The 12,508-nt window shown below is 44.4% G+C and overlaps 1 protein-coding gene across 1 annotated transcript in view; it reads right to left on the reverse strand.

Moving 5' to 3' along the window:
• LOC144503420 (uncharacterized) overlaps positions 1-11,537 on the reverse strand; it is a 74,094-nt gene extending 62,557 nt beyond the window's left edge. The window contains exons 1-2 of the mRNA XM_078227729.1: positions 11,406-11,537; positions 901-993 (exon numbers count right to left, since the gene is read on the reverse strand). Coding sequence (XP_078083855.1) covers positions 901-990 — 90 coding nt within the window. The 5' untranslated portion in view covers positions 991-993; positions 11,406-11,537. The remainder of the gene's footprint in view (positions 1-900; positions 994-11,405) is intronic.
• Positions 11,538-12,508: the final 971 nt, after the last annotated feature.

Genomic DNA, 12,508 nt, shown 5'->3' on the forward strand with positions numbered 1-12,508 from the left:
CGTTTGAAGTATTGTGAGCAGTTTTGGGCCCCGTATCTAAGGAAGGATGTGCTGGCCTTGGAAAGGGTGCAGAGGAGGTTCACAAGAATGATACCTGGAATGAAGAGCTTGTCGTATGAGGAACAGTTGAAGACTCTGGGTCTGTACTCGTTGGAGTTTAGAAGGATGAAGGGGGATCTTACTGAAACTTACAGGATACTGCGAGGCCTGGATAGGGTGGGCATGGAGAGGATGTTTCCACTCGCGGGATAAACTGGAACCTGAGGGCACAAACTCAGGCTAAAGAGACGATCCTTTAAAACAGAGATGAGGAGGAATTTCTTCAGCCCGATAATGGTGAATCTGTGGAGCCTTTTGCCGCAGAAGGCTGTGGAGGCCAGGTTATTGAGTGTCTTTAAGACAGAGATAGATAGGAATTCATTAATATGGGGATGAGGGGTTATGGGGAAAAGGCAGGAGAATGGGGATGAGAAAAATATCAGCCATGATTGAATGGCTGAGCAGACTTCATGGGCCGAGTGGCCTAATTCTGGTCCTTTGTCTTATGCACTTACGGGGGAGGGAGGGGAGGGGGAGGGTAGCGGTGGGGGGAGGGTAGCGGTGGGAGGGAGGGAGGAGGGAGGGGGAGGAGTGGGGGGGAGGAGTGGGGGGGAGGAGTGGGGGGGAGGAGTGGGGGGGAGGAGTGGGGGGGAGGAGTGGGGGGGAGGAGTGGGGGGGAGGAGTGGGGGTGGAGTTGGGGGAAGGAGGGAGGAGTGGGGGGAGGAGGGAGGGTGGAGTGTAGGGAGGGAGAGGGTGGGGTGAGGGGGAGGAGGGAGGAGTGAGGGGGAGAAAAGGGGGTTGAGGGAGATTCAGCCTGTGGGCAGAGTTATGTGATAAGATCCACTGAAAATGTAGCCTTACCTCTCTGGCGATGAGATTTAGAGCATCATCTTCTGCAGATAATCGTTCCCGGTTGGCAATCCTTTTTCTACCTGGTCCTTGAGTCCCCATTTCCTAATTTCAGAAATAAAAAAATAAATTCCAATTTAGAATGAGATAAAACTATATGATTGAAGTTAATAAGCTGAAGGTCAGAGAACCCACAAGGAAGGGAATGAAAGCAGGCGCTGTAATTCTGACTGAGTCAGTGGACAGCTGCAGAGCCTTACTTCAGCTCTTCACTCATAATATCGTGGACTTTGGCGGGGGGGGTGGGGGTGGGGGGGGCGGTCACAGCTACTGCAATCCACTTCACTCCTCCCTCACTCTGTCACCCCACTCCCTCCCTTTGATATTCATCTTTCTCTCACTCCCACTAAAAAATCCCTTTTCTCACTCACAAATTCTCTCTTTCCCATTGACACACTCATCCTCTTCCCTGATTCTAATATTTTATGAATCCCTTTCTCCAATTCATACACCATATCTCTATCCCTCCAATACTCTCTCCCTCTCTGACACTCTGTCTCTCTCTCTCTCTCTCCTGAGCTCTGCCTCTCTCTCCCTCCAATGCTCTGCCTCTCTCTCATTCTTCCCGACACTCTCAAACACTCTGCCTCTCTCTCTCCCTCCAACAATCTGGCTCTTTCTCTCTCCCTCCGATGCTTTGCCTCTTTCTCTCCCTCCGACGCTCTGCCTCTTTCTCTTGCTCCGATGCTTTGCCCGTTTCCCTTTGACATTCTGTTCCCCTCTCTCCCTTCAATACTTTTCCTGTCTCTTCCCCAGAGTCTCTGTCTCTCCCTCCCTCCAAAGTTCTTTCCTTTTTCCCTCTGACATTGTGTCGCTCTTGTCCTTTCAAAATATTGTGCCTCTTCCCTCCAACACTCATCCCTTTCTTTCCCCAATGCTCTGTGTTTCCCTTTGACATTCACTACATTTGTAGGGTGGAAAAGTGATATTGTCACTGGGCTAGTAATCCAAGAAGAGGAGCAATGCTCTGGGGACCTGGGTTCAAATCCCACCATGGCAGATGATGAAATTTAAATCAATAAAATCTAAAATTAAAAGTCTAATGATGATCATGGTATTCACTATCTTTGGGGTATATCCCTTTGGTATTTGCTATCTTTGGGCTATGTCTGTGGAAGCCGAGTCTTTGAATAGTTTTAAGGCAGACCTAGCTAGATTTTTGATAAGCAAAGGGGGTGAAAGGTTATCAGGGTAGGCAGGAATAAGGTTACAATCAGTTCAGCCATGATCTTTATGAATGGAAGAGCAGGTTCGAGGGGCTCAGTGGCCTACTCCTACCCCTAATTTATACATTCCCTGTTGCTCTCTCCAGCTGATACTCTGGATCTCTCCCCCTCTGCTGACTAGGAGGCTAGGGACACACGAAGCAAATGTGGAACACAAGGAAAGTAGAAAGAAACATAAGCAATGAGTCAGGAGGGCTAAAAGGGGTCACGAAAAGTCATTGGCCAGCAGGATTAAGGAAAATCCAAAGGCTTTTTATACATATACAAAGAGCAAGAGGGTAGCCAGGGAGAGGGTTGGCCCACTCAAGGACAGAGGGGGAAATCTATGCGTGGAGCCAGAGGAAATGGGTGAGGTATTAAATGAGTACTTTGCATCAGTATTCACCAAAGAGAAGGACTTGGATGATGAGTCTGGGGAAGGGTGTGCAGATAGTTTGGGTCATGTTGAGATCAAAAAGGAGGTGGTATTGGGGGTCTTGAAAAACATTAAGGTAGACAAGTCCCCAGGTTCTGATGGGATATACCCCAGAGTACTGAGAGAGGCAAGGGAGGAAATTACTGGGGCCTTGAGAGAAATCTTTGTACCCTCACTGGCTACAGGGGAGGTCATGATGTGGAGATGCCGGCGTTGGACTGGGGTAAACACAGTAAGAAGTTTAACAACACCAGGTTAAAGTCCAACAGGTTTATTTGGTAGCAAAAGCCACACAAGCTTTCGGAGCTCTAAGCCCCTTCTTCAGGTGAGTGGGAATTCTGTTCACAAACAGAGCTTATAAAGACACAGACTCAATTTACATGAATAATGGTTGGAATGCGAATACTTACAACTAATCAAGTCTTTAAGAAACGAAACAAAACAGGGGAGGTCCCAGAGGATTGGAGAATAGCCAATGTTGTTCCTTTGTTTAAAAAGAGTAGCAAGGATAATCCAGGTAATTACAGGCCGGAGAGCTTTACATCAGTGGTAGGGAAATTATTGGAGAGGATTCTTCGAGACAGGATTTACTCCCACTTGGAAATAAGTTGATGTATTAGCGAGAGGCAACATGGTTTTGTGAAGGGGAGGTCGTGTCTCACTAACATGATCAAGTTTTTTGAGGAAGTGATGAAGATAATTGATGAGGGTAGGACAGTGGATGTTGTCTACATGGACTTCAGAAAGGCCTTTGACAAGGTCCCTCATGGCAGACTGGTACAGAAGGTGAAGTCGCATGGGATCAGAGGTGAGCTGGCAAGATGGATACAGAACTGACTCAGTCATAGCTTTCCCCCTGATCTTGCAGAATCTCACTAGCTGTTCTGTCTGGAGACAATACACATCTCTTTAACCTGTGTTGAATGCTCCCTCCACCCACATTGTCTGTACCTTTAAGACCTGGCTGGCTGTAGAGATTTGCATTCTAATTAGTATTCTGTAACTTGATTTCTGTGTCTGTGCACTGTTGGAGAACAGATATCCACTCCATCTGACGAAGGAGCTGTGCTCCGAAAGCTTATGGTATTTGCTACCAAATAAACCTGTTGGACTTTAACCTGGTGTTGGGAGACTTCTTACTCAGTCATAGAAGACAGAGGGTAGCAATGGAAGGGTGCGTTTCTGAATGGAGGGCTGTGACTAGTGGCGTTCGTCAGGGATCAGTGCTGGGATCTTTGCTGTTTGTAATATATATAAATAATTTGGAGGAAAATGTAACTGGTTTGATTGATAAGTTTGCGGACAACACAAAGGTTGGTGGAATTGTGGATAGCGATGAGGACCATCAGAGGATACAGCAGGATATAGATCGGTTGAAGACTTCGGCAGAGAGATGGCAGATGGAGTTTAATCCAGACAAATGTGAGATAATGCATTTTGGAAGGTCTAATACAGATGGGAAATATACAATAAATGGCAGAACCCTTACGAGTATTGATAGGCAGAGGGATCTGGGTATACAGCTACACAGGTCACTGAAAGTTGCAACGCAGGTGGAGAAGGTAGTCAAGAAGGCATACAGCATGCTTGCCTTCATCGGCTGGGGCATCGAGTTTAAAAATTAGCAAGTCATGTTGCAGCTTTATAGAACTATAGTTAGGCCGCACTTGGAATATAATGTTCAATTCTGGTTGCCACACAACAAGAAAGATGTGGAGGCTTTGGAGAGGGTACAGAAAAGATTTACTAGGATGTTGCCTGGTAAGGAGGGCATTAGTTATGAGGAAAGTTTGGAGAAACTTGGTTTGTTCTCACTGGAACAACGGAGGTTGAGGGGGTGACTTGATAGAAATCTACAAAATTATGAGAGGCATGGACAGAGTGGATAGTCAGAAGCTTTTTCCCAGGGTGAAAGAGTCAATTACTAGGGGGCATAGGTTTAAGGTGCGAGGGGCAAGGTTTAAAAGGAGATGTTCGAGGCAAGTTTTTTTACACAGAGGGTGGTGGGTGCCTGAAACTTGCTGCCAGGGGAGATAGTGGAAGCAGGTACAATAGTGACATTTAAGAGGCGACTGGACAAATACATGAATAGGATGGGAATAGAGGGATGCAGTCCCCAGAACGGTAGGGGTTTTAGTTCACATGGGCATTATGGTCGGTGCAGGCTGGGAGGGCCGAAGGGCCTGTTCCTGTGCTGTAATTTTCTCTGTTTTCTCTCTCTCTCTCTCTATTTGCAAACTCTAATTCTATTCCATCTTTCTATTTGCCAAACTGTATCTATTTTATCTTTCTATTTGCTGCACTATCTCTCTATTAAACACACTGTATCTCTCTATTAGAAACATCTCTATTAAAAACTCCATTAGAAAGAGAGCAGGGCAGACAGGAAGGGGAGTCTAGATTAAACTACATTTATTTCAATGCAAGAGGCCTGATGGGCAAGGCAGATGAACTCAGGGCATAGATGGGGGACATGGGACTGGGATATTATAACAATTACTGAAACATGGCTGAGGGAAGGACAGGACTGGCAGCTCAATGTTCCAGGGTACCAATGCTATAGGAAAGATAAAACAGGAGGTAAGAGAGGAGGGGAGTTGCGTTTTTGATCAGGGAGAACATCACGGCAGTATTGAGAGGGGATATATCCGAGGGTTCGCCCACTGAGTCTATATGGGTAGAACTGAGAAATAAAAAGGGGGAAATCACTTTGATAGGATTGTACTAAGGCCCCCAAATAGTCAGTGGGAAATTGAGGAGCAAATACGTAAGGAGATTACAGATAGTTCCAAGAAAAATAGGGTGGTAATAGTAGGGGACTTTAACTTTCCCAACATTGACTGAGACAGCCATAGCATTAGGGGCTTGGATGGAGAGAAATTTGTTGAGTGTATTCAGGTGGAATTTCTCATTCAGTATGTGGATGGCCTGACTAGAGAGAGGGCAAATCTTGACCACCTCTTGGGAAATAAGGAAGGGTAGGAGACAGAAGTGTTAGTGACGGATCACTTTGGGACCAGTGACCACAATTCCATTAGTTTTAAGATAGCTCTGGAGAATGATAGGTGTGGCCCAAAAGTTAAAATTTTAAATTGGGGCAAGGCCAATTTTGTTGGTATTAGACAGGAACTTTCAAAAGTTGATTGGGGGAGTCTGTTGACAGGCAAAGGGATGCCTGGTAAGTGGGAGGCTTTCGAAAGTTTGTTGACCAGGGTTCAGGATAAGCGCATTCTTTTTAGAGTGAAGGGCAAGGCTGGTAGAAATAGAGAACATAGAAACATAGAAGATAGGAGCAGGAGGAGGCCATATTGCTCTTCGAGCCTGTTCCGCCATTCATTATGATCATGGCTGATCGTCCAGCTCAATAGCCTAATCCTGCTATCTCTCCATAACCTTTGATCCCATTTGCCCCAAGTGCAATATCTAGCCACCTCTTGAATACATTCAATGTTTTGGCATCAACTACTTCCTGTGGACATGAATTCCACAGGCTCACCACTCTTTGGGTGAAGAAATGTCTCCTCACCTCCGTCCTAAATGGTCTACCCCGAATCCTCAGACTGTGACCCCTGGTTCTGGATGCCTCAGGATATTGAGGCCCTGGTCAAAAAGAAGGAGGTATATGACATGCATAGGCAGGTGGGATCAAGTGGATCCCTTGAAGAGTATAGAGGTTGTCGGAGTAGAGTTAAGAGAGAAATCAGGAGGGCAAAAGGGGAACATGAGATTGTTTTAGCAAATAAGGCAAAGGAGAACCCAAAGCGCTTCGACAAATACATAAAGGGCAAAAGAATAACTAGGGAGAGAGTAGGGCCTCTTAAGAATCAACAAGCTGCCAGTCCTGCCCCTCCCTTAGCCATATTTCAGTAATAGCTATAATATCCCAGTCACATGTATCCATCTATGTGCGGATCCACAAGAGATGGGTGAGATCCTAAATGAATATTTCTCATTGGTATTTACTGTTGAGAAAGGCATGGATGTTAGGGAACTGGAGAAATAAATAGTGATGTCTTGAGTGTACATATTATAGAGAAGGGCATGCTGGAAGTCTGAAAGCGCATCAAGATAGATAAATCCCCAGGACCTGATGAAATGTATCCCAAGACATTGTGGGAGGCCAGGGAAGAAATTGCAGGTCCCCTTGCAGAGCTATTTGAATCATCGACAGCCACAAGTGAGGTGCCTGAAGATTGGAGGGTAGCATATTTTGTGCCTTTGTTTAAGAAGAGCTGCAGGGAAAAGCCTGGGAATGAGAGACCAGTGAGCCTAACGTCTGTAGTGGGTAAGTTGTGAGAAGGTATTCTGAGAGACAGGATCGACAGGCATTTAGAGAGGCAAGGACTGATTAGGGACAATCAGCATGGCTTTGTGAGTGGAAAATCGTGTCTCATGAATTTGATGGAGTTTTTGAAGGGGTAACCAAGAAGGTAGATGAGGGCAGTGCAGTCGACGTTGTCTACATGGACTTTAGCAAGGCCTTCAACAAGGTACCACATGATAGGTTGTTGCATAAGGTTAAATCTCACGGGATCCAGAGTGAGGTAGCCAATTGGATATAGAATTGGCTTGATGAGAGAAAACAGAGGGTGGTTGTAGAGGGTTGTTTTTTCAAACTAGAGGGCTGTGACCAGCAGTGTGCTTCCGGGATCGGTGCTGGGTCCACTGTTATTTGTTATTTATAGAATTTATGGGGCATGGTTCGTTTGCAGATGACACCAAGACTGGTGGCATAGTGGACAGTGAAGAAGGTTATCTTCGATTGCAACTGGATCTTGATCAATTGGGCCAGTAGGCTGATGAATGGCAGATGGAGTTTAATTTAGATAAATGTGAGGTGATGCATTTTGGTAGATCAAATCGGGACAGGACCTACTCAGTTAATGGTAGGGTGTTGGGGAGAGTTATAGAACAAAGAGGTCTTGGGGTAGAGGTTCATAGCTCCTTGAAAGTGGAGTCACAGGTGGACAGGGTGGTGAAGAAGGCATTCAGCATGCTTGGTTTCATTGGTCAGAACATTGAATACAGGAGTTGGGACACCTTGTTGAAGTTGTACAAGACATTAGTAAGGCCACACATGGAATACTGTGTTCAGTTCTGGTCACCCTATTATAGAAAGGATATTATTAAACAAGAAAGAGTGCAGAAAAGATTTACTAGGATGCTACCAGAACTTGATGGTTTGAGTTATAAGGAGAGGCTGGACAGAGTGGGACTTTTTTCCCCTGGAGCGTTGGAGGCTTTGGGGTGATCTTAAAGAGGTCTATAAAATAATGAGGGGCATAGATAAGGTAGATAGTCAACCTTCCTAAAGGTAGGGGAGTCTAAAACTAGAGGGCATAGGTTTAAGGTGAGAGGGGAGAGATACAAAAGGATCCAGAGGGGCAATTCTTTCACACAGAGGGTGGTGAGTGTTTGGAATGAGCTGCCAGAGGCAGTAGTAGAGGCGGGTACAATTTTGTCTTAGACAGTTACATGGGTAAGATGGGTATAGAGGGATATGGGCCAAATGTGGGCAATTGGGACTAGTGATAAAAACTGGGTAACATGGACAAGTTGGGCCAAAGGGCCTGTTTCCATGTGGTAAACCTCTATGACTCTACTTTATCCTATATCTCTCCAATAGACACACTTCCAGCCTTGCTGCAGCTGGCACCAATTGCACTGATCCCAGAAAATTGCATGTGGCCTAAAAACAGGTTTCACGTTCGATGTCAAACAGTTTGCAATCATCCTGGTCCTTTTCTATTGGTGCAAATCAGATCACGGCCAGAAAGGCCAATTAGCTTTTTAAAAGTATTATTTAAATATGCTTTGTCCATTTGATTCTCCCCGGTCCTGGGATTTTCCAACCCTGGGATGCAGTGCCAGCCCGGCGAAAATCATTACTGGTCCTCATCAGCGGACATCAGGTGTTATGGCCACACTGGGCGTGGAGGTGAGGGGAGGGGGGTTGGAGACCAATGAGGCCCCTGGATGGTTGGGGACATGGCTGAACAGTGCCTGTCTGGTAGCACCCACCTGGCACCCTGGCAGTGGCAGTTGGGCACTGCCTGTGTGCCAGGGGCAGTACCAAAGGGGTGAGGCCTGAGTGGAGGTGGGGCCTTGTGGGGGCTATGACAAGGAGGCTATGACAAGGGATGGTGTGAAGGGGTGGGGCAAAAAGGGCCATGTTGAGGGTCATGAACAAGGGGATGGGTCAGGGGTCATGAAAAGGGGGCATGTTGAGGGTCATGAACAAGGGGATGGGTCAGAGGCCATGAAAAGAGGGCAAGTTGGGGGTCATGAAGGAGGACCCATTGGGAGGGCCCAATGCCAGCGATCCATGTTGGGAAGGGGGGTGTAGAAACATGCAACCAATGAGGGGGGGAGGGGCCCTATGTCCGTGGCGGGCAGGAGGGGATCTCCCAAAGCACTGAGATCAGGGTGCCCTTTCAAAATGACACCCGACCACTTTGCAACCGGGCTCAATTCACCAATCTCCCAACAAACGACCAAGTGTGGGACGATAGTGGTCAGGTCCATGCCATCGCTCTGGTTTTCTCACCATTATAACATTTAGTCATCTTTTGGGAAAATCACAGCCACTGTATCCTATTTCTCTATTAGACACACAATATGCGATATCTCTCTTAGACACGCTGCATCCTATAGCTCTCTGTGAGACACACAATATCCGATATCTCTCTATTAGACACAATGTATTCAGTATCTCTATTAGACACACTATATCCTGTATCTCTCTATTAGATGCACTGTATTCTGCATCTATTAGACACACTGTATCCTGTATCTCTCTATTAGACACACTGTATCCTGTATCTATTAGACACACTGCATCCTGTATCTCTCTATTAGACACACTGTATCCTGTATCTCCCTATTAGACACACTGTAACCTGTATCTCTCTATTAGACACACTGTATCCTGTATCTCCCTATTAGACATACTGTATCCTGTATCTCCCTATTAGACACACTCTATCCTGTATCTCTCTATTAGACATACTGTATCCTGTATCTCCCGATTAGACACACTCTATCCTGTATCTCTCTATTAGAGACACTATATCCTGTATCTCTCTATTAGACACACTCTATCCTGTATCTCCCTATTAGACATACTGTATCCTGTATCTCCCTATTAGACACACTCTATCCTGTATCTCTCTATTAGACATACTGTATCCTGTATCTCCCTATTAGACACACTCTATCCTGTATCTCTCTATTAGACATACTGTATCCTGTATCTCCCTATTAGACACACTCTATCCTGTATCTATTAGACATACTGTATCCTGTATCTCCCTATTAGACACACTGTATCCTGTATCTCTCTATTAGAGACACTATATCCTGTATCTCTCTATTAGACACACTATATCCTGTATCTCCCTATTAGACACACTGTAACCTGTATCTCTCTATTAGACACACTGTATCCTGTATCTCTCTGTTAGACACACTGTATCCTGTATCTCTCTGTTAGGCGCACTGCATCCTTTATCTATTAAATGCACTGTATCCTGTATCTCTCTATTAGACACACTGTAACCTGTATCTCTCTATTGGATACACTGTATCGTGTATCTCTCTATTAGACACACTGTAACCTGTATCTCTCTATTAGACACACTGTATCCTGTATTTCTCTATTAGACGCACTGTATCCTGTATCTCTCTATTAGACGCACTGTATCCTGTATGTCACTGTTAGACACACTGTATCCTGTGTCTCTCCATTAGACTCACTGTATCCTGTATCCCTCCATTCGACACACTGTATCCTGTATCTCTCTATTAGATACACTGCATCCTGTATTTATTAGACACACTGTATCCTGTATTTCTCTATTAGACACACTGTATCCTGTATCTCTCTATTAGACGCACTGTATCCTGTATCTCTCTATTAGACACACTGTATCCTGTATCTCTCTATTAGACACACTGTATCCTGTATCTCTCTATTAGACACACTGTATCCTGTATGTCACTATTAGACACACTCTATCCTGTATCTCTTTATTAGACACACTCCACCCTGTATCTCTTTATTAGATACACTGTATCCTGTATCTCTCTATTAGACACACTCTATCCTGTATCTCTTTATTAGATACACTGTATCCTGTATCTTTCTATTAGACACACTCTATCCTGTATCTCTTTATTAGATACACTCTATCCTGTATCTCTCTATTAGACACACTGTATCCTGTATGTCACTATTAGACACACTCTATCCTGTATCTCTTTATTAGACACACTCCACCCTGTATCTCTTTATTAGATACACTGTATCATGTATCTCTCTGTTAGACACTCTATCCTGTATCTCTCTATTAGACACACTCTATCCTGTATCTCTTTATTAGACACACTGTATCCTGTATCTCTCTATTAGATACACTGTATCCTGTATGTCACTGTTAGATACACTCTATCCTGTATCTCTTTATTAGACACACTCTATCCTGTATCTCTTTATTAGACACACTGTATCCTGTATCTCTCTATTAGATACACTGTATCCTGTATGTCACTGTTAGACGCACTGTATCCTGTAGCTATTAGACACACTGTATCCTGTATCTCTCTATTAGACATACTGTATCCTATGATTCTATTTGATATTCTGTATCTCTTTATTTTTCTATTTGCCGCTCTGTATCAGTTTGCTGCTCTCTCTCCATTTGACACACGGTTTATCTCTGATTCCGACAGTGTATCCTGTATCTCTCTGCCTCTGATTCTCTCTCTCATTCCCGGTGCCGTTACCCCAATGCCTGATCTGATGGCCCCCTCCTCACCGGCCGGAGATCGCTGTTCTCCTCTCCTCTCCTCTCCGTGGGCCGCTGCTGCTGTCACTCGGCCGCCTCCCCGGGCCCGGCTCCCACTCCGGCTCCGGATGGACTCCTCACCGCCGCCTGCAACATATTCCGGGGTCGGGCTTGCTGCTTAAAGGCGCCGTCCCTGCGCCGCAATAAATGTCGGCCATCAAAGAAAAACCCTTTAATTCTGACTGTTGGTCCTGAGAGACAAGTAACATAACTCCGTCCCCGAATTTATAACAATTAATTTTATATTGAATTACTCTGGCCATGATGTACATTAAATTAACCCCGATATATAAAATTATCCCAGACCCTTTATATATTAAATTAACTTAGCGCCTATCTATATTAAATTACACCCTCTGCATAACCGTATTCCAGTCCCTTTATATATTGAACTAAGCCAGCCCTTATAAATATTTAATTATCCCATCCCTGTATATATTAAAACAATCTTTATATGTTAAATTATCCCATTCCTATATATTAAATGACCCCAGACCTTCACAGAATAAATTATCCCAGCCACTATGTATATTAAATTATCCAAGTTCCTGTGTATAGATATATTAGATTATCCTGGACCCTGTTTCCCAGCCACGATATATTATATTAACACAGCGCCGATATATACATAGAAGAAATTATCCCAGTCCCCATACACTTATTAAATTATCCTAACTCCTGTATATACTAAAATAACTCAGCCACTATATTATCAATGTAATTCAGCATCTTTCTATTTATTAAAAGAATAATTATTTATTAAAATAATGCTCCTTTCAGCATTGAACATCACAGTTTGTAGTTCGTTGTTATATCAGAGATGTCACCGGGCTACTAATCCACAAACCCAGAATAATGATCCAGGTACAAAGGTTCAAATCCCACCACAGCACAAATTTGAATTCAATAAAATTCTGGAATCAGAAGTCTAACAATGACCATCAATTTATTGTCATAAAAACCCATCAGGTTCATTAATGTTCTTTAGGAAGAAAACCTGCCCAGTCTTGAGCTGCTACATCTGTTCAAAATCTATCCATTTAGCATGGTGTTACTGCCACACATCGCAATAA

Source organism: Mustelus asterias, chromosome 14 (genome assembly GCF_964213995.1).
Source record: "Mustelus asterias chromosome 14, sMusAst1.hap1.1, whole genome shotgun sequence".
Taxonomy (NCBI): Eukaryota; Metazoa; Chordata; class Chondrichthyes; order Carcharhiniformes; family Triakidae; genus Mustelus; species Mustelus asterias.